Below are 23,532 nucleotides of genomic sequence, written 5' to 3'. Positions count from 1 at the left end.
ATGAAATTTTATATCCAAACTGAGCACTTATCCTTGCTTGAATTAATGAAACAGGCAATGATGATTCTTAATTCACCATGCTTACATATAATTCCAGTGATTAATTAAAGATAATATTAATTGTCTATGTAACATATTGTTAAAAAAATATAATATATTAAATATTTTCATTACTAAGAATGCATGAACAAATTAAATTTGAATTCAACTTTTGATAGTTTTGAAAAATTCTAATATTGATGCATGTATGCAAATCAGCTGGTAAATTTTCACTTGTTTGAACATTTTATTAGTGAAACCCTTACTCTCCATAGACAACCAAAGATGTGGTTCGAGAATTTCACTTACAAACTTGTTAATTTAGACTCAACCACAAATAACTTTAATGTATCTTCGTTGTGTAATATTTTAATACATTATTGACATCCTCTTTAGCTTCAAATAACAAGCTAATAAATAAAAGATCTCCTTCAAGTCATGAATTGACTTTCTTAAAATATTTTTTAGTCATCACTTGATCCAGATGTTTCCAATTAATATATTTATAGTATGAGATTACATTCCAAAAAAGATTTTCACCCTTCCTGCATTACACTAAAATTACTGTACTCATTCACATTTGTTCACATGATTAAATAAATAAAAAAAGAAATATTTAACATTTGTTCACAATCACGTGATATATTCAAGTTGGAATCAAAATCATTCTCCACATTAGTATAAGATGGTGGAATGAAATTTCTTCTTCAACATCACCCTCAATATCATCACCATCATATGAGTTTTCATATTCATCATCATCTCTAATTCTTTTATTGCAACAAATTTTTAACTTTTAGTTCTAACAAAAAAATTTATTACTAAAATAAATTTAGTAATCATAATTCACAAGGTTTATATCATTTGGATGTGAAAGTGATAAATTTAAATCTAATATCTAGAATAAAACTGATAAACTTTCATCAATAGCGACATTCACATATATCTCAATAACTGTTCTACTAGCTTGTTATTGATATGTTCTTATTATACAATTAATATCTTCATCATCATATATCTCTAAAGTTGTGTATTGTCAAACATTACTGTCAGTCAAAAAAGTGAAATTAATTTAGAAATAATGTGATTATGACTAAGATTTAAATTTTAAATAAATTTTTCTTTTTAATGTTTTAAAACTTAACTCTCATTTTATTTTATCACTTTCTCACTTCTTTCGAAACTTACTCTAATTTTTTTTTTCCATAAATTCTACCATTCCAATATGTAATAATAATAATTTCACTTATCCTGCATTTTTACAAATAAAAATTAATTAACCTTGTATGACTAGTCTTTCAAAATCATTCTTCCATTTTTTTTCAAATACAAAATTTATCTTCTAAATATAGGAAAAAAAATGGATAAAAGAATGCACCTACATTAAAATAACTAGAGGATAATAGAAGGTTTGCATAAATACCGCCACTATTTTAGCCACACAGTTAAGTATTGTGTTTCCTGTATCGCAATTTAATTGGTGAAACTTGCTAAATCATGTCACGTGTCGACACCCCTGCATGTTTCCCGATGCTGATAATGAAACTTTGCCTAGTATCACAAATTTTGTAGTGAAACTTGTACTTCTTTGACACTTTGGTACGATCTTAAATTTTTTTGCATTTTTTTGTGGCAATACTTATTTTAAGATAAAAATATATAAATAATTTCACTAGTAATATTGACAAAACTTTTGATGCATGAATAAAATCACTCTAGATAGATAATTAGTTTTTTTTTAAAAAGCAATACTTTGATAATTTGTTTTTGCAAAATAATAAAAAATAAATAAAAAAGCCTGCAATTCCCTATCCTAAGTGGAAATAAATAAATTCAATAATTTTTATATTTTATCATGTTCACGGTCTTTTTTTATATAATAGTACATCTCTTTAATTTAATTCTTTTATTTTGATAAAAAAAATATTAATAATTTTTTAAAAAATTATAAAATTTAGAATAATTTAAAATTTTCATGCAATATATTTTAAATTTTTAAATTAAAAATTATTTTAATTCAACAATATCCATTTGAAAAAACTTGCTAATGTTTTATTTTCAATTTTACCCTTTGTAATTAATGTTTATTTTGTAGAAGATATTACTTCTAGTTCTATTTATAAGAGATAAATAATTAATTCATCAAGAATAATAAAAAAAGTTGTTACAAGCTATAAATTTATAATTTATTCTAAGAATATTTATAGTATTAAATTGTCAAACTTTTTTTTTATAATATATTTAGGATTTTTTTCAACTTATGCAACATTGTAAAGGATAAAAAATTATATATAGTAATTTTTTTATTAAAAATTACAGAATTCAATATTATTTAACACATTGATAGTATTAAATTCTACATTTTTTTATAAAAATTTATTGTATAACTTTTTATTTTGTGCAATTAAAAAAGTTCATATATTAAAATCAATGAATGTATTCATTTTCATAGATAAATGTTTGATATCTTATTAACACAATATTTATAATAAATAAGGGTATAGAAAGAATTTAGTTATGAATGCATCTAAAAAAATATTTTTATATTTAAGATAAAAAATAATGATACTTATTTCTTATTTATAAGAACAGGGATATTAATAAATAAGTGAAATAATTAATAAAATAGATGAAAAAATAATAAAAAATAAATCAATAATATTTTTATGAAATTTAAACTCCAATAATTTTCTTATTCCTATATAAAGTCTTAAACACTAAAGCAAAAAATAAACCGAAGGAGTATCATAGATTGTAAATTGTTAAACACTGTAGTAAAAATATATTTATATAAATTCTTTCTGTGTAAATTTTATTAAAAAAAATTCTATAAGTGTCCATGATAAAATAATTTTTTTACCTAATTTAAATTTTTAGATGTTCATATTTAAATTATTTTTAATTACTTAACTAAATTATAAATTTGAGAATTATTTATACTTATACATGTCAATACATAACAAAGTTATAAACAAGTTACTAAAGTATAATTTTTAAATTTAAATATTAATTAAATATACCTTGCTTATTAAATTTTAGTTTTTATTCTTAAACGAAAATATTTTTAGGAGGACTTCAAACCATGATATTTTTAAGAGTTATTCTCTTTTATACAATACCAAGTGTTTTTTTTTTATCATATTAATTATTTAATTTATAATTTATAATTTTTATTTTTTTAAATATCTTTTAAGTGTTTCTATTTAATATTATAAAATATTTACCATTAATAACTAATATTTTTAATTTTAAAATTATTCACATAATATATTAAAAATATTATGTAAAATTATTTTATTTTAATAATTTGGATACTGCACTAAATATTAGGTAATTATATAAAAATAAATGTCTAATATATACACAATATGAGAAGAAATATTAATTAAATGTACAGTTATTTTAATGTAGGTATAATGTAACTTTAATTTATTATTTTTATTTTTATTTATTTATGTAAAATTTATAAGAACTACTTAAACTAAAGATCTGATAATTTTATTAAAATTATTTGCTAAAATTTTAATTTATTAATAAAATTTGTTTTAACTCTTAAATTACTTAAATAATATGAATATTTTATGTGAAAAAAATTAGTAAAAGAATAGTAGTAATTAATATTGTCTTTAACTTATATAGATAAATAAGTAAAAAAAAAATATTTTTAAAAAATAAATAGAAATAAATAATTTAAAAATTAAAAATAAATATATCCTTACATGTTCACGTTAAATACAGTATTATTGAAAAGAAAATTTTTTTTTGACATAAAATAATGAAGCAAAACATGAATTAATTATGAAAGAATGAAATTAGTCACTTGTTGTTGCGACAAGTTTGGAGTCAACGTAGACTTTCACTTCACCATCACCCCTGCTCCGCCACGTGTCCCATGGGTCCCACCTTCGAAGCATAATTCCCAATTCTCATTCCCTTCTGTCAGCCATCCCCAAGCGATTCTGAATCCCCAAAGCCCTAACAGCCACCCATAGATTCATGCCTCGCGCCCTCCGTCACGTCCTCGCCGCATGGATCATCGCGTTGTTGGGGTGTCGTTTCACCCCGGCACACGCTCTGAAGGTGCCCTTTAGACTAAACGACGCCCTCCCCGTGCTGCCACGTGGCATATCGTGGCCCGTCCTGAATAACCTCCACAGCGCCGTGGACTTGCTCCCTTATTTCGTTGGCTCCCTCACTCCCACCAACGCTTCCATCCACTGGAAAGGCGCTTGCTTCCATCGCAACACAGCCACTCTTCACTTCACCCCCTCTTCCCAGGGTGCCATTCTCTATCTCAAGGTTTTCCAATTTTAAGCTGCCAAATTCGTCAACTTTTATTGCTGTAACTGTGTGGTAAAAAAAACTGTTATTTTGCAGACAGAGGCTGCACATAGCTGGACATGCATGGATCTCTATGTTTTCGCAACACCCTACAGGGTTACCTGGGACTACTACTTCTCTTCGCGGGAGCATACTTTGAACTTTGACTCGTGGGAAGACCCTGCGGAGTTAGAATATGTAATTTTTGTTTTAGTTTTAGTTCTTTATTCTGTTCAAAAGTTGTTGTTGTTGTTGTGAGGTTTTAATTTGATTTGTTGGTTGTTTAACAGGTGAAGCAGCATGGCGTTTCCGTGTTTCTAATGCCGTCGGGGATGTTGGGAACGTTGCTTTCTCTCATTGATGTTTTGCCGTTGTTCTCTAACACTGCATGGGGTCAGAAAGCGAACCTGGAGTTTTTGAAGAAGCACATGGGGGCTACGTTTGAGAAACGCAAGGGGCCATGGCGTGCGACCATTGATCCTGCAGAGGTTCATACTGGGGACTTTTTAGCCGTGTCGAAGATCCGTGGCCGGTGGGGTGGATTTGAGACGCTGGAGAAGTGGGTGACTGGTTCATTTGCCGGTCACACTGCGGTCTGTTTGAAGGATGAATTGGGAAATTTGTGGGTTGGGGAATCGGGACACGAGAATGAAAAGGTGTAAAACATGATGAGGTTTTGGATATAATTTGTTTTTTCTAGCATTGTTCGTGTTGTATATTTTAATTGATCATGGTGCTGTAATGTGTCTTTGTGCAGGGTGAAGAAATAATAGGGGTGATTCCGTGGGAAGAGTGGTGGGAATTGGCTCTTGAAGATAGTTCCAATCCGCAGATTGCGTTGCTTCCCCTTCATCCGGATATACGAGCGAAATTTAACTCCACTGCAGCGTGGGAGTATGCGCGGAGCATGTCTGGCAAGCCTTATGGTTATCATAATATGATATTCAGTTGGATTGATACTGTAGCTGACAACTATCCTCCACCTCTTGATGCTCACTTGGTAGTAAACTTTTCCTTATTACTTATTAGTTAAATGTGTCAAGATTCGTAAGTATACAATTGAACCAGTGATTGTGTGAACAACATGCTGTTTTTCCTGCAGAAATGGTTTAAGTTAGAACTGATTGCTGAAAGATAATTTTATTCTTAAATGGGAAACAGTCTAGGAAAGAAATAGTTAGTGCTTTTGGCTTTAGAAAGCAATGTATTGTTGGGGATGTAAAGTTAAGATGACAACGGGATGGAAGAACGATGTTGGCATCAAGGATTTTGGTGATGTTACACTTATGGGTTTGATGGTGATATATACGTTTTCTTTTTCTAATAGTATGGAAAGGGTTCTTGGTTCCCTGCATTTGTGCAATGCTGAACCGAGCTGCGCATGAAGCAACAAGATGTCTACCCTACCTCTGCCGGTGTCTTTCAATTGCAAAGGAAGCATAAAATTTAAATGTGTTTTTATTCTTAAGCATGTAGATTCTGATCTCAACTCCAATTGAAGTCTGATTCTGAATGTCTAGTTCTCTCTCTGTGCAGGTAATTTCTGTCATGTCTATGTGGACTAGATTGCAGCCAGCTTATTCTGCAAATATGTGGAATGAAGCATTGAATAAGCGGTTAGGGACTGAGGTAAGTCTTGGCACTGGCTTAAACCTTTTAGGTGGGATGAAGAGTATCCATTTGCTATAAATATATGTGGTCTTTTTTATTTCTTTTATTTTCCTAAATAAAAGAATGAATTGTTTAAGACTGGAAAATTTATGAAGAGAAGGGAGGACAAGTAATCCTCCAAAAAAAAAAAAAACATTCTCCTTAAAAATCCGACAGTTCTGTTCCAATCAAATGAACCAAAGTGTAGTCTTTCATTAATTCCTTTTACTTTATGGTAACAACTCTGTCAAAACCAGAAATGGAATTATTCTGTGATTTAGGTATGCCAATGACCTTCAAAGTTTGTTTCTGTTGCTAAATAATTTCAAAAGATTCAAGATGGAAGTCCTACATGCCTTTTAGTTTAGGTCTGGACTTCATTTTGTATATTGAATGAAAAATTGTTCTGATGACTTATTTGCAAAATTATTGAGGCTGTTTTATCATGGAAAATTTTGGTAAAGGGTGAAATCTTTCAAGTTCATTAGCCTTTCAGATTTGGTATTATGTGAATTGTACTTGTACATCCGTGTGCACAGATTGAACATTTTGTGACTTTGTCTGTTGCTCATAGTTATAATTGAATGTTTAAATAGTTTCTCATGGGAAAATGTCACTGAAATATCAACTTATCAAGCTTACATATCAGGATGGCAGGAACTACCATGGCATATTTTGCTGAAATATTATCTGGTTCCTTTTTTTTCATGAGTAATGGGATCTCTGATTTTTTTATGCATTTATTCAGGGTTTGGATTTGCATGATATTATAGTAGAAACTGAGAAGCGTGGGATACCTTTCGATCAATTACTCACCATTCCAGAACAAGATGAATGGGTGTACAGTGATGGGAAGTCGACAACTTGTGTTGCCTTTATCCTTTCAATGTATAAAAAGGCTGGAATTTTTGGTCCCATTTCTAGCTCCATTCAAGTAACTGAGTTCACTGTAAGTCATGATGTCTCTGATTGTGTGAACCTTCAGAATTATAATCACTTTTTCTAATGCATGTCGTATTGTTTGCAGATACGTGATGCATACATGCTCAGAATTTTTGAAGACAACCAAACACACCTACCAAGTTGGTGCAACAATGAGAATGACCAGCTTCCATTCTGTCAGATTCTTGGTGAGTATAGGATGGAACTGCCTGGCTATAACACCTTGGAGCCTTATGCCAACATGAATGAGTACTGCCCTTCTCTTCCTCCAACATATGATAGGCTTTCTCGATGTTAGATCTTTCTATCTGCTGTCATGTTATTTCAAATTGCCTATTAAATTTTACAGACAGCTTCAGGTACTTTGCTGTTCTAGAATTGTCTATAAACCATCAGACACGTCAATGTGTATTTACAGCTTGATAGTCAAGTATAAAAAAGAGTAAAAAATAAAAGTAGTATACTTAATGTTTAAAATACAAATACAGTACATCATTGATGTTCAATAATCATGAAGGTTTGCTAACTGCTTGAATAATAATCATCATATGAGCTGCAAAGCTTTGTATATATGGTGATGTTGAGTCGTTTGGCCTATATGAAAGTTGACTCATAAAGAAGAAATCAGTGACTAACTTAATCATGCAAATCATTTGAGAGAGTTGGATCGTCTAAAAAGTTGTAATCATGCACTATGATCCGCTGATCAATGAATTATTTAATAGAAATTATGGTTGCTGCAATGATAATGCCACTATGCAGGCCTCTTGCATTGCTTGTAATGCACGTTCTGTCTTCGTGTCTGTTGCATGGTCTAATTAAATGCATAATCTTCCTACTTAGTGAAGAGAAACTTTAGTTCTAACCTTAATTTTATGGTAAAATATACTTTCAGTGATGAAAAAAGGAATGTTGTCCTCTCCAATGCAGACATTTCAGCTAGGAGTGAAATTTTGCTCTTTCTTTTTGGATAAGGATCCTTTTATGTTAGTATGGAACTTGACAATACGAGAATGACATTAAATTAATAGGCCCTATATAAAATAATGGTGTGTTCTTATTAGAATTGTTTTGTGTATTTCTCTTTCATAATATGACATTGTCATGCGGTCCAAATTCATTTTCTTTCTGTTATCCTTTGGAAAGGTGCCCATCAGAGTATAGAAAAAAAAATTCCAATTTGCATCCACCCAAGTTTGACCATAGGCAATACGAAAATGCTATTGTTTTGGAACATTCAGGTTTAATATTAAGACGTGACGCACTGATGCTGCCATGCTGGTAGATAAAACAGTTTGATACAGCAATAAAATTCTTCAGTACTTCCATTGAACATTAAAATTGAGCTTTCTAACTTTCCAATTATGCGGGGGATGATGCGCCATCTAGGTATACTTATTAATTATAAAATTATAACTGATAATAATCAATAGAGATCAGCATTGAGATCTGAACCCAAACAGTTAAAATACAGGTGGCAGAGTAGTTTGTTAGTTGTGTGAGTTTGATGTGTTGGTATTGTAATTCTTTGTGTTTGTAGTTGATTTTGTAGTTTTGCTCTCATTTACATAAATACATGCACTCCACTTTACTGCATCTTATTCGTTCAATAAACAATGATTTTCTATGGAACATTCCTTTGCTTTGAGTTATGTGATTTTTGGCCTCACCAAGTTAGGGTCACTTGCACCCTATATCCAAGTTCTGATATGGATATCAAAGTTGTATATGATTAAGAGAGTATTAATTACCCCATAGAAAATGAAATTGAGTAGAGCTTTGAATTCGTTGAAGACAGTGAGAAGGAAGAGATGGTTGAAGACAAGGTGTAGGAAACACAAGGTCTGAGAGAGTTGAATCTTGTGATTGACCCTGAATTGCTGCAACATCTTTATGCTAATGTCAAAACTAGCATTGCCTTTTCCTCTCTTTGATTTTCTTCCAGAGCATTCCTCTTCATCTCCATCTGCTTATGAAGGAAATAGAGATGGCACAAGATCATAATGAATAGAGTACAAACTCTGTGGAGGTTCAATGCCTTGAGGTTGCACCATTCATGTTGAAGGAAGTTGTGGAAGATGAGCAAGTGGAGTTTGAATCACGAGTCGGTTCAGCTCAAGGCTCTATGAATGTGATTGTAGAGAAGCAAATGCAAGAGGATCCCATCTGAGTGCCCCACTAACAAGAAGATGGGGTTAGAAGGATTCTTGCTACTGGTTTCATTTTTTATACACCTTCAATGAAAGGGTGATCCTTCACAACGTATATTTCAATGCACTTGGATCCTCTCCCGTGGTGCAGCCCTTTACAGCAAAATCTTAACCTTTAAATTTTTATCCAAAGGTTATAAAATATTATAATATTTTATAGTTAATCAATCACATATCAAATTTTTTTGCCAGAAAGAGTTGCAAGGCTGCAGAGGATCTGTTTTTATGCTTCAATGCCTTGTGGAGTCGAACAATGAGATGGACAAGTTTAAGATTACTACCTTTAAATAATCTGGATTAGCCCGATTAGATCATAAATCTTGATCTCTGTGACTTCATCACCACTGAATTCGTACCCATTGTTGAAAAATTATGTAGACTATGCCAAAAGGTTGCTGTGGTGAATATTGACTGCCGATTGGCTTTGTTCCTCAATGCCACGAAAAATCACCTTCAAACCTTGGAATTAAGGGTGTTTAAATTTTAATCTAAACTGTTTTAAACTACTAAAATGATTTAAAAAATTAAAAATTAAATAAAAATCACATTTTATTTTTTGGTTCATACTAGTTTTTAGTTTCGTTTTCCAAACCAAATGAAACTGCATCATCCATTAATGTACCTTCCAATTCTATTATCTAAGGGTAAACAAAGCATAAATTAAGATAGCTGGAGATGGACACGTGGTTGTCAATCCTTTGCAACAAAAAATGAGAAAAAGCTTAGTGTCCAAAATAACTAACACGTGGTTGAGCTCATTGACTGTTCCATTAAATTTCTATTAAAGCTGCACTTGTTACATATTACTAGTTAAAATTAAGTGACAATCTTTTATAAGCGATGAAAGTAAATACTAGAACCAATATTATTGCATTGATTGTGAAGGCTTTAAGTAGTTTAAGTATTAAAAGATTGAAATCTCTCTATTATCTATCATAAGCATGCTTAGGTCCATATAACCAATTAGTTTCATATTTTAGGTGGTATAGAAAATAAGCTAGTTACTAAAATAATTAGTTTGTTGAGAAAAATATAAAAAGCAATTGGAGTAAAGGGGAAAAAATGCAAAGGAAAATTTGTTATTTAGAAAAAAAAAATTTGTTTACATAGCATTAGTAAAATTAAAGTAAATCCTCAAATTCACTTGAAATCCTTTATCAAATTTGATATTGTATTCAAGAACTCCAAACTAAATTGTAATTTATTTCTACAATTGTTGTCAATTTTTGTGTTTGAATTAATTCTACCAACACCTTGGTCACAAATTCATATCTGCTTTTGGATGACAGCAAACAATACAAGGTCGGGTATTGTCATTTTCCCTACCCATTTTTTTTTATTCATCCCACCTATTTTTTTTTCTAACTTTCAAAATTTAGTTTCTAAAAGTATGTTTAATACCTTCAAAATCTAAACTATAGAAATGATTAGCAAATCAGTTCTAAAATTTAATATTTGAAGATATAAAATAAATTCTAAAAATTTAATTCTTGAATGATTAATAAATAACTTTCAAAAGTTAATTTATATTAAACACATTTTTAAAAATTAAATTTCAAAAGTGACAGTAAAAAAGGAATATAAATAACAAAAAATAAGTCATGAAAAACATAATCCCATCTTAATACTAGCATGTTTGGGTTTGAGTCTAATTTTGTCACCGGATGTGACTTGCTGAAAATATTACTTTTTCACTTTCGTTTCTTTTTCTACACTGTAATAATTTCTTATAATTTTTTTTCTAAAATATCTCTAACAATAATTTAAATTATTAAATAAAAATATAAAACTATTTTCTGAAATTAAACAACCTTTTATTTTTTTCTATTTTGTTTCATATCTTTTATATATATTCACTCTTTGTCTTTATTGCATATTGTTTTTCGTCTCTATTACTCTGAGCTTTGTTATTCTTTTATCATCATTTTATTTAAATGTGTTCTAAACATCGTTACTCTTTCTATATATATATATCAATTATATTGAATATATTATTAAAAAAATTGATTTATCGATAAAAATATGTCTTTTTCAGTCTTTATCATAATGTGAATTTAACACTTTTTCTTAAATAAGTTTTTGAAATTAGAATTCAATGCTTCTAAAAATTAAATTTTTATACTACCAGTTCTGCACTTTCGAAAATGCATTTTTAAAATTAAATTAATTTCTAAATTTATGTTTTCACACTTCCAAAAGTTAATTCATGAAATAACTAATAATTTCTAAAAATAAATTTTTAAAATTAGAATTCTATATTTATAAAAATAATATTTTAAAATTAAATTAATCTCTAAATTTAAGTTTTCATATTTAAAGTTAATCTTCGAAATTATTAAAATACAACTCCCACTTTGCCACTCGTGTGACACGCTAAAAATGCTCCAAGTTCCAAACATTCCGTTAAGAACCCCTGTTATTTGGCTAGTCAAACCAGCGGTGTTCAAAATTAAAACAAATCCATTTTAAACTATTAAATTCAACTTAAAAAATAGAAAATTGATAAAATTAAAAATATCATTTTACATTATGTAGATTATATATATATATATATATATATATATATATATATATATATCTTTAAACAATAAATTTAAAAAATATATTTTGAATTAATTCTATAATTGCAAATAATATGCACAAAAAATAATAAATATTTAATAAAAATAAATAATTTAAAAATATAATTTATTTTAAAATAATACTTTTAGCTTATAATGTCAATTAGTTTTACCATTAATTAAATTGATACATTGCCTATATAATCTTTCATATGATTATCTCTTATAATACTGATAAACATACATTAAGTGTCATCATCTTTTAAAGTGACGACAACTATGGGATACTTACACCTTATGGTAATTAACTCCCAAAAGTTACATTAAAGAATTCATACATAAATCAACAATAAACTTATCATCAATGAAATATGAATAACTTAAATTTATGTTCTACAACTTAAATAACAAACTAATTCTCACCCTTTTTTTTTTATATCTCTTGTTAAGTCTTTTTCTTGATTTAGACATGACAGTGGCTAGATATGTTTTCAATTTATTCCAAAGTGTTGTAAACCTAGTTATAAGGTATGTCTTAATATTCTAGCATGATAAAGATAGGTTTATTCCAAACTAAAAATATTGTATTATTAAATGTTTCACTAATGTTGTTCATCAATACATCACACCTAGAATAGAAACTAAATGCATGTTTGCACCAGCTAGATTTAGGAACCTACTAAAGCCATTCATAGGTCTTCTTGTTGATTGTTTTTATTGGTAACTCTAATCATCAAGTCTTTAAGAAATATTCCTCCATTATACCTCTTTTTAAAGTTGTTATAAAGGTGTTTGAGGTAAAACTTATGTTTAAGACCTTCTAACAACTCTTTAAATGTTGGTATCAATCTCTACCATATAGGAAATCATATCATTAATATACTATAAAAATTAAAATTTTATTCTTTAAATTAAAATAGGACAAATTTTAAGTTTTACCTTTTGTTGATATGAGATGAAAATCCATCTATTGGCCTTGTATTGCTTATATCCTCCAATATTAAATTAAGAAATTACTTCTAACTTTTCTTAGTTTTGGTCTCCATCATAGCAAATGTTAAAGAAAAATATTGATCATTTAGATCCCTCTCAACTGCTATAAGTGATTGATCCTATATTTTGTCTTTAGGTGACAATTGTTTACCTTAATAAATGGTCTATAATCCTCAATAAAACATCTATTGCAACCTTCAAGACATATGTAGTAGCTTTCAAACCTAGGTTTTAGTGTAGGGACTAGAGTTACCAATTGTAACTTACATCTTTTTCTATGATTAGATTTTCTTAGCTTTGCATTATAATTCCATAAGAGAGTATACTGCTTACATGCATCCCTTTCCACAAATTCCTTGGCAAGTTATTTTGTCCTAAAGACTCTCCATGAAGTAATGTCAACTGAGTAATTTTTTTTTTTAATTTCATCCATAATCTCTCTTAACTTAAGGTGTCTCTTTTACCTAATTTTATCTTTAACTTGTTTAGTCATTCATCTTGAATTCTTATTTTCATTTTGAAACACTCTTTCACATGTGTACTTGCCAACTAACGTCTTTAACCTATATGTGTGACTATTCTCAACACTTACTCACAAAATTAATAAACCCACAATGAGACTTGTAGATTACTCTTATCCTAATATAATCATTTTTTTATAAATTCAATTTCTCTCTTATTCAATTTCAAAAATTAAACTCTTTGAATTCTTTTATAGAACATAATTCTATCCCAACCTTAAACTTAAAATCTCTAAACATTTCTTCCTTTATATAGGTATATTTAGGTTTCGATAGACTATTTAAATTTGAATTATGCATCAATTACATTCTCAACACCAACTTTAATGTCACACTCATTATGTATTGATATCTTCTTATTTTTCTTCTTAATTGCTGATGATCTATGTCTTCTACCTGTAGTGGTCTTTATTTTATATCTCTATATTTTTTGCATTAAATGATTGAACTATCTCATTAACTTGTGTATCCCATACATTCTCTATGATTGGATCATCATTTTGTACTACTTCATCACTAAACCTATATCAATGCCTAAAATCCATTCTTCCTCATTGTCATTAAAATGAATATTTTTTACACTCTGTCACGCTCATCATCACTACCTCCACTCTTATTTAACACACCTTCATCCACAACCTCTTACCTATCTTCTATTTGATGAGTAACTTCCTCAATTAATGTAGGTTTTGAAACCTTATCATGCTCAATATAAAGATCTACTTCAGCTCCATTATGAAATGCACAATTACCCATCTCCATCACATAAGTGTCCCATGTAATTTGCTTAAGATCTTTATCTAAATTCTCATTCTTAAGTTTCTACAATAGCTTATCACTGTCTATGTACCCTAATTCTTTAAGCAGTGATAATGCTTCAAAATATGACCATTTGTCAATGACCACATTATGTATTGCATGAAACTCTCCCATTCATAGCTAAAATTATGTTCTTTAATAAATACTTTCCCATGATATACTATAATCATTAACCCCATTCCTACAAAGATAGAGCAACACACTTTTTCATACAAAATATAATTAAAAAAGAAATCAAAACATGAGTATTAATCCTGTTACAAACATAACCTTGTTAACCCTATTTACCGGTCTCCACAATCAATTTAAGTATACTTATATTACACAAAAGCTTCAAGCATTAACCCTATTAAATTAACACAAATGGATTACGCATACCTTAGTTTAGAGGCTTTCGCTTTGTACTTCACGCCCAACGCTTCATACTCAGCACCCAACACTTGGTATAAAATGAAAGAATTAGTGTCGACTCTTTCTTCTTGCTTCTCAAACGACCACAACGATAGTACCAAATGTAGTGAAATTCAAAAGGTAAAAAGGTCAATATCAAAATATTGGTGTTAAGAGAAAAAACTTTAGAAAACTAGGTATTTTATTACATTCCTACACATAATTCTTTCCGAAGAAAAAGTCAGGTAATCATCTTTTAGAATATTATCATAGAAACTTTGTTCAATTTTTCTTTCTCTTATTTTAATTCTTTTTTTATTTCTCTTCCTTAATAGTATGCAAACTTGTTTGTCATATCTACCATGAACCCTAAATCTACATAACTATTATTCTTTTCGATTGTTATACTCTTACTTGTAAGGTTTTCTTCTTTGAAAATATTGTATACTCATCTCAATTATCTTAAAAATCATCATTTTTGTTTGATCAAAATAAGGGTAATGATTAAAGAGATTTTGTTGAACCAAAAACAACGCACGAATTCACTTCGCTGTAAATTTAGCTTAAGCTAGAATTATCTGCTTCTTAAGTTAAATTTACATAGAAATGAATCTAATTTTTTTGTCAAATTCGCTTAAGCTAACAAAAATACGCTTAAGCTAATCAAAGATTGAGATAAATTTACATTTTTCATCAAAATTAGCTTAAGCCAAAATACATGAACTTAAGCAAATTAAAAACAAATAAATCTAACACACATTCGCTTAAGCTCATAGATTATAGCTTAAGCTAATTTAAGACAGAGATGAATCTAATTTGTTCGTCAAATTTACTTAAACTAACACATATATGCTTAAACTAATCAAAGACTGAGATGAATTTAAGTTTTTCATCAAAATTAGCTTAAGTCACAACCTATAATCTTAAGCAAATGAAAGACATATATGAATCTAACACACATTCGCTTAAACTTATCGATTATAGCTTAAGCTAATATAAGACAGAGATTAATCTAAAATATTCGTTATAATTAGCTTAAGAACATAGTTTAGCTAAAGCAAATTACAGTTTGGTTAAAGTGATATTTCATTTAAAAACATTAATTATTTTCTATAAATAGGCTTAAATCCATATTATGATTAGTAAAAATGAAAGTAATAAAATATACTTGACAAGCACAAAGTTGCAAAAATTTTATAAAGTATAATAACATTTTATGTTGTCAGCTTTTAAAGCAAGGATATTGTTTAATTGAATTTAATTTTTAATTGCCATTCATCTCCTACTTCATGTTAATTTCTAAAAGACATGATTTGGATTTTGTAAAAATTGTTCAGAACTTGATAATATATAAATAAATAAATAAATAAAGAATAATATGAGTAAAGTAACAAAAGGTAACCCATACAATAAAATTCTTACTAATAATGATCTCACTTATTTTTTATTATTTTCTTAGAACATGAAATGTCGTAGCTTAATGACAGTTTCCTTAATGAGTTGGATGTGAAGTTATCGATATTTCAGGGTTGTTCCTGAATCATCAAAGAACGTGTATGCAATTTCGCAACTTACCATTACATTTGCACTTAAGCTCACACATATCCACTTAAGTGCATATCATACATAAAGCCTTTAGCATAGGAAACAAATCCACTTCAAGTAGTCCATCTTCGCTTCAGTGATTCATATGTAGCTTACCTCTCTACTCCATTTCAGAATAATGCTTAATTTTTCACACAAGCATAAACTAATATGTTTTGCATAAGCACATATGATAACTTCAAAGGTCAGTTTAAACTTAGCTTACGCGTGTTATTTTTCGTTCAAGGGTGTGCTATTTTTAGCTTAATCATGATAGTTTTAGCTTAAGCATAATGTTTTTAGTTTAACCTAGAATTTATTCGCTGAAACTCTATTTAATTTGCTTATGCTGGACTTATTTTCTTTAAGTTATATTTATCGCTTAAGCTTTAACTTGTTCGTTTAAGCTAGTATTTTAAGCTTAAGCGGTACACAATCCGCTTAAGCCGAGGATGTAGTAGCTTAAACGTTATATGTTTAGCTTCAGCAAAATAGTAAGTCCTTATCATTTATATAAACACGATAACAAATTATTAGCTACTTTATTTTATGAACTCATTCTTATTTTTACTTAAACTATATATTTAAATTTAAAAATAAAATATTTTTTTTTCATATTTGTTAATCACCATAAAATATCAGTAGTCCAACTAAATACAATTTAATTAATTTGATATCATGTTACTTAGCTAAGTCATATGTTACGGTCACAAATCTCAAACTCAAAATAGCATAGTATAAAAAGTATATTTTTTTTGTGAATTTTAATTTTTTATTATTTATTATAATTTTAATTTAGATATACATTTCAATTATAAAAGTTAGTATTAACCCTAAGAATGTATTTGGTAAAGCTTTTCAATATTCAAAATCTTAATTAAATAGCTGAAATGGTCGTTAAATAACATATTTTTTATTTATTAATGGTATAACTATTTTTTTTTATAATGATATTGAACTTTTATTACAATTTCAGCAATAGTATTTGAAAGCTTAAGACAAATTATCATAAAAATAGTTAACTCATCATTAGATTTATTAAAATAATGAGTAGAATAAGGTGAAAGGTCATCAAATTTGTTTCAATTTTTTTATGATATTATTTTCAAACATTTTAATTACTTTATCTTATTATGAAAATTTCAAAACAAATTTCTTAAATTGATTCTAATGACAATTATTTAATTTTCAAAAGCTTGTGAATATTTATAATTACTGTTGTTTTATTTTGTACTTATTTCGATAATTTTTTTTAATATATCTCATTATTTAAAATTTTACAAACAAATTTAAGATATTAACAAATTATACAAAATTGTTTATTTAATAATAAGTTAATTAAGGCGTGTTCACAAACAAATCCTAAAATTATGGCAATAGTTTTAACATAAAAAAAAATATTGATTAAGTAATTAATTAAACTATATACTTCAAATATTATATTTTATCATACAAAAATAACTTGTGACATTAAAATTTTCATTCTCTTACAAATGATCTTAACAAAATTTTCAATAATAATATCTGTCATTGCATGAATTTGCTTAACAAATTCAAATACTTTTAAAGGCTTTTTTAATAGCTTCGTTCCTACGTATTATAATCTCCATTGTTCATCCTTTACTTGTGTCTTGACTCTTAGACTAATTATTTTCTCATAATTTGCATACTTCATATGGTAAAATTTTTATATATATTGTTAAATATAAAATAAGAAATTATCATATAGTCTCTATAATCTATTCCTCCTTGCAATAAAACCTATGGATAGACATGCTTAGAGACAACTCTTTTTCTTTCATATGGTAAATTTTTCATATGATTACCAATAGAAACTTTTCATACATATTAATTTCAAAATATATTTCGTGAATTCACATAAATTTTTTTTTAATTTATTTAAAACTTAAAATGTTAAGAAGTTAAAATTTAGTCTTTGTTGTCAACTTTTCTTCTGTTGGTTTCAGGTGCTCTTCTAGCAAATTCTATGTATCAACTTCAAGATTCTCAACAAGATGCAGGTGCTCGTTGAACTTTTCAAGTCTCCATAATAGAGGGAGAAAGAGAAAGAGTGGAGAATTGACAGACATATTTCATATTTCGTTTAAGCCATAATAATTTCGCTTAAGCTATATTAGTTATAATGGAAGGGTTTATTTACATTGATATTCGCTTAAGCTAATATTCATTGTTTAAGACAAAATTGTACTATATTTCACAACTTAAACTATTTATCTCTCGCTTAAGTGAATTACCTCTAGTGAGTAATTTTTTGTCAATAATTTTAGTTTATGCGAAAAAATATGGCTTAAGCTAAAGTTGCAGAATTTGTGACATGTAAAACGACCATTATACAGAGAGAACATGAGAAAGATCTAAAAGACCATTGAATAATGTATCAATACAAATGTCATTTTCGTAATGAATTGAAATTGTAAGAGTGAATGTAAAATGTTAATTCTAAAAATTATTAACTTCAAAAATAGGGTTTGTGGAAAATTCATAATTGTTTCTATTACGTCTCTGATTAGCGATAAGGGTTGTCATCCAACATGCTTCTATCTAAATGATTTCATTCATACCTTATTCCCTCTGCCACCCTAACCCTTCTAAGCTCCTTTGCCATATGCTTTTAGTTAGTTTGCTTTGAATAATTATTTCACTATTTGAAGGTGAACAAATATTAGATGGAAGGAACCTCTACTAAAAATTAAATATAATAATTTATTTATCTATGTTCTTTAGCTTTCAAGTGGGGGAGAATTTCTATAAAGTGAGCCTTTTGATAGCAGGTTTTCAAGATACAAAATAAAAGATTTTAAAAGTCTAAAGAGAAATTATGAAAAGTTTTACGAAAGATTAAATGATAAATATACATAAACTTATATTATTAGGCTACACGTAAAAAATCTAAACCGTTTATAAATTTTAAAATATATCTAACAGTTTAAAAATAATTTACTCACTTATAAGTTACTTAACATGTTAACTCATGCTAGCCTCCACCTAAAAACTACTAAAAATAAAAAACTTCAGCAAATAAAGAGATATGTAACCCTGTTAAAAAAGTTCACGTTGAAAGTAAATATTCTACAAATCTATTAAAATTCTTGTAGAAATTAATTTCTCTTCCGAGTTTCACCCCTAAGCTCATAACAGTTGCAACTGCCGTAAGTTTACGGTTCTGTTCAACGACCTTTCTCTTCCTTTTTTTTTTTTTTTTATTTATTCTTTCAGGCCGTCCATTTTCACATTTCAGAAAAGTATATTTAGTTCTACTTTGAGAAAAGTAAAATATTTATTTTAAAGATTTTATAAAAATTACAATTTTTATTTATAATTATAAAGGTATTTTTTTTATTTAGTAGGTAGTAATAATTTTACTTTTTTCTTATAAGCTATTTAAAACAACTTTATTTTTTTAAAATATGATTTTTTTAGTTTCTTTTTTTTTTTTCATAATCTTAGCTAATTTTTTTCAAAAATAATCATTTTTTAAAATGATTTAGATGTTTTTTTTTCTTAAGTACGGGTTGAGGAAAAGGTAAACTAAAACATAAGTCAAGATAATACATTAAATATATCTTGATTACGTAGCGAAGAAGATATGTTTAATATCATTTATACATTTGACTTGATAATTTTTATAACGTATGAGAAACGTAATTTATATACCTAAAAAGTTGTAGGTTACCTACAGCTTAGAAAGAAGAAAGAAAAAAGTGATTGAATGAGTAACATGATCAAGAGAAATTAAATGAAATTTGTTATAAAAATTTATTGTGAAAATAATATCACTTTACATCATATAGAGACTCAACTACTGAACTACTCACAAAAATACAAAAAGAGACTCAACTCAAAATACTTTATTATTATAAAAAATAACGATTAATATGGGTCATTAAATTTTATTTGAATAATTAAATACATAATGTTTTAAAATAATCACTACTTTATATATATATATATATATATATATATATATATAGAGAGAGAGAGAGAGAGAGAGAGAGAGAGAGAGAGAGATGTCATGTATGTTGTTCAGAAAATCTCTAAATTCAAACTAATATATTCTAACTCAGATTCAAGTAATGTACTAACTTTTATTGTAAATTTAAAATTTTAATATTTATGCATACAATTTAAATTCATTATATTTAACTAAAAATAGAGTATTATTGGAAAAATACTATATAGGATAAGCATAAGTTGACAGAAATTAAAGAGATAAAGCAGCTCAAGAAAATTGAATGATTTATGCACCTATGAGCGGAATATTCATTTCCTTTGAACAACAATAAGTAAAAAAAATCAGTAGGATTACCAATTAGAAGCAATGATGTAAACTCTCTTCCCATATAAGCATCCCTCTCCCAAGCCCAAAAGAATCACATGCCTTAAATCCATCCACGTGTCAAGGGGCATGATGTTTGGTTGCTGCAGCCACCCAGCTTTACTTGGATCTGTTCAACAACTTCCATTTTTCTTGTTAATAATTGTCTTAAACAATTATTTTCTTTATATTTTTCTAAGACAACTTTGTCCTATCTTTTAAAGATATATGCATATAATAATATGATGGATTTAAATTTTTTAGTTCAGTCACTATCAGTATATATGTAAAGTGATATTATTTTTCACAATAAATTTTTATAACAAATTTCATTTTATTTCTCTTGATCAGGTTACTCATTCAATCACTGTTTTTTAGGTATATAAATAACATTTCTATTATATATATATATAGCTTCGTACGTTAAACTAATTATCAAGTCAAATGTATAAATGATATTAAACATATCTTCTTCCCCACGTAATTATATATATAATTTAATAACATAATTACGTGTATTCATATGGTAAACATGATTAATAAATAATTATTTTTAGTATATTAATTATGAAAAAATCATTTGTCCAACAATATATTTAGTTTTTTTAAAATTTAATAAATAACTAAAATTATCTTTGATACATATTAAATTAATTTAGATTTTATTATGAAAGTAGTAATTTTTATCAAAATATTTATTATATTAAAATAAAAAAGTATAATAAAGAGTTTTAATAAAATTTGATGATTAATAATTAGTTAATCTGTGTTGCTTTATCTACGATTCAGATTTATTTTTGTGAGTAAAGGTGGAGGCCGTGACTTGAAAAGGGAAAAGGAAAAAGGAAGGCTAAGATCTAAACAAAACCATATAAATAATAAAACAAATGAAAAACTAATAGTTTGTCTGCATTAAATTCGTTCACGATAATTATTGAAAAAAGAAAGACTTAGGGAGTAGCCTACAAAAACCACTAAACAATCAGTAAATTACCTCCGTAATATTCCGTATGAGCCGGACAACCCCGAGCGTGGACGTTTCCATTGGCGCAGAACTTCAAAGCATTAACCAGCTAACGATGAAATTTGAAACACAAAAAGCTCAATTTTTTCAAAGCTGATAACATCACCAAACACCAAATAATTCTCCCGACGAAGACTTCAAATGCATCTCTCTCTCTCTTTAACACTTCTTCTTATACTCCCTCTTCGCTCCTCAACTTTCCCCAGAATCTCACTCCATTTTCTCACCAACCAAACATGACTAAACCCCACCCTTATTATTTCATCCTAGCTTTCGCAATTTCCTTCTTTCTCACTAACGCCGTCGTTTCAGCTCGACTCTTCCCCAACGTCTCTTCCCTGCTCCCCGCCAACGAGCCCCTCCGCGGCGCGTGGGACGCCTTCCGCAATCTTTCTGGCTGTCACCGCGGCAAGAACTACGACGGCCTTGCCAGTCTCAAAAGCTATTTCCAACATTTCGGCTACATACCACACGCGCCGCCGTCGAACTTCTCCGACGAGTTCGACGACGCTCTCGAATCCGCCATCAAAACCTACCAGAAGAACTTCAACCTTAACGTCACCGGCGTTCTCGACGACGACACTCTCCGGCAGATCGTCCTGCCGCGGTGCGGTGTTGCCGACATCATCAACGGCACCTCGACGATGAACGCCGGCAAGGCGAACCAAACGACGTCGTTTGGCGACAGCAAACCGCGGTTCCGCACGGTTTCGCACTTCACTCTCTTCCCCGGCCGGCCGCGGTGGCCGGCGGCAGCGGAGGAGCTGACATATTCATTCTTCCCAGGTAACGACCTGAGTCAAGCCGTGAAAGGCGTTTTCGCAGCGGCGTTTGCGCGGTGGTCGGAGGTGTCGCCGTTGAAGTTCCGGGAAACGGCGTCGTATTACAGTGCCGACATTACGATAGGGTTCTTCAGCGGTGACCACGGGGACGGAGAACCGTTCGACGGGATTTTGGGGACGCTGGCGCACGCGTTCTCGCCAACGAACGGGAGGTTCCACCTGGACGCCGCTGAGGACTGGGTGGTGGCCGGCGAAGTGACGAAGTCGGCGTTGCCGACGGCGGTGGATTTGGAATCGGTGGCGGTGCATGAGATTGGGCATCTTCTAGGGTTAGGGCACTCGTCGAAGGAAGAAGCGGTTATGTTTCCGACAATATCTTCGCGGAAGAAGAAGGTGGTTCTGGCGGAGGATGATATACAGGGAATTCAATTCCTCTACGGTTCCAACCCCAATTACAATGGTTCGACTGCCACGTCAGCACCGGAGAGGGACTCCAGTGACGGTGGTCGTTGTCTCACTTGTGTGGGGTCCTCTTGGGGCTTTCTCACTTTGTTGACTTTTGCATTTTCGCATTTTGCGTTTTTAGATTTATTCATCATTTATTGATAGATATAATGTATCGCATCGCAGCGCAAGCCTTATTTATTTGGCCTTGGCTTGCATTTGCTTTATCTGGTTTTCCACAATTCCATGATACACTTTGTATACATTCATATATAATTTGTTATGTATATGATCAATAAACTCGAGAAGCTTTTTCGTTCTTCAATTATGTTTAGGAACAAAGCTCAAACGATTAATGATTAGTTGGCCCTACGCATTGTTGCTGCGTGGCAACATGTGCCTAACCTAGAGTAAAAGATGACTCGCAGTGGTTTTATACGTCACATATATATAGTTGATTCAATTTTTACAAATAAAAAATATTAAATTCAAACACACGATACACGCTCACTTGAGACACTCATCTAATATCCCCGTGCATTTGGTTTAAGCCTTAAGCAAAGTGCCTTAGATTTCGTTGAACCCAACCGCACCTGGTACGAGGTACTTTCGTCAAACAGGAGGAATTTTCTTGTACGGCCAAACCGCGTTTATATGTTTGCGACTTTTGACGATAAAAGTTTAACGTTGAATCTGCAAGACTTTTGTTTGCGAGTACTAACGATTAAAATAGAGAGTTTAGAAGGCAAAAAAGCTGAAACAAATTTAATAATTTTTTTAAAAAATTTAAACAACTTAAAAATATAAAATTAAAAATTTCAAAAAGTTTAATTTCTGATAATTAAACATGTTCTTATAATTTTTTTATTTTTATTTAACATTTTTAAATATAAATAAATATAATGAGTCATTTTTTC

General features: G+C 29.4%; 2 protein-coding genes across 2 annotated transcripts; both read left to right on the top strand.

Annotated features, from left to right (window-relative positions):
• The first annotated feature begins 3,980 nt into the window (after positions 1–3,980).
• LOC113858322 lies at positions 3,981–9,207 on the top strand. The gene is made up of 7 exons (XM_027490910.1): positions 3,981–4,338; positions 4,417–4,557; positions 4,650–5,015; positions 5,117–5,359; positions 5,896–5,988; positions 6,758–6,958; positions 7,037–9,207. The coding sequence occupies exons 1-7, from the start codon at positions 4,036–4,038 to the stop codon at positions 7,247–7,249; spliced, it is 1,560 nt and encodes a 519-aa protein (XP_027346711.1). The 5' UTR covers positions 3,981–4,035; the 3' UTR covers positions 7,250–9,207.
• A 12,159-nt stretch (positions 9,208–21,366) lies between these two features.
• Positions 21,367–22,927, top strand: LOC113858627 (metalloendoproteinase 5-MMP-like). Its single transcript, XM_027491341.1, has one exon. It carries the CDS (start codon positions 21,626–21,628, stop codon positions 22,775–22,777), a length of 1,152 nt encoding a protein of 383 aa, XP_027347142.1. The 5' UTR covers positions 21,367–21,625; the 3' UTR covers positions 22,778–22,927.
• The last annotated feature ends 605 nt before the right edge of the window (positions 22,928–23,532 follow it).

This window comes from Abrus precatorius, unplaced genomic scaffold (assembly GCF_003935025.1).
Source record: "Abrus precatorius isolate BTA unplaced genomic scaffold, Abrus_2018 Scaffold2, whole genome shotgun sequence".
NCBI classification, from domain to species: Eukaryota; Viridiplantae; Streptophyta; class Magnoliopsida; order Fabales; family Fabaceae; genus Abrus; species Abrus precatorius.
Note: the sequence above shows the minus strand (reverse complement) of the source record. Positions and strands in the feature narration are given on the sequence as shown.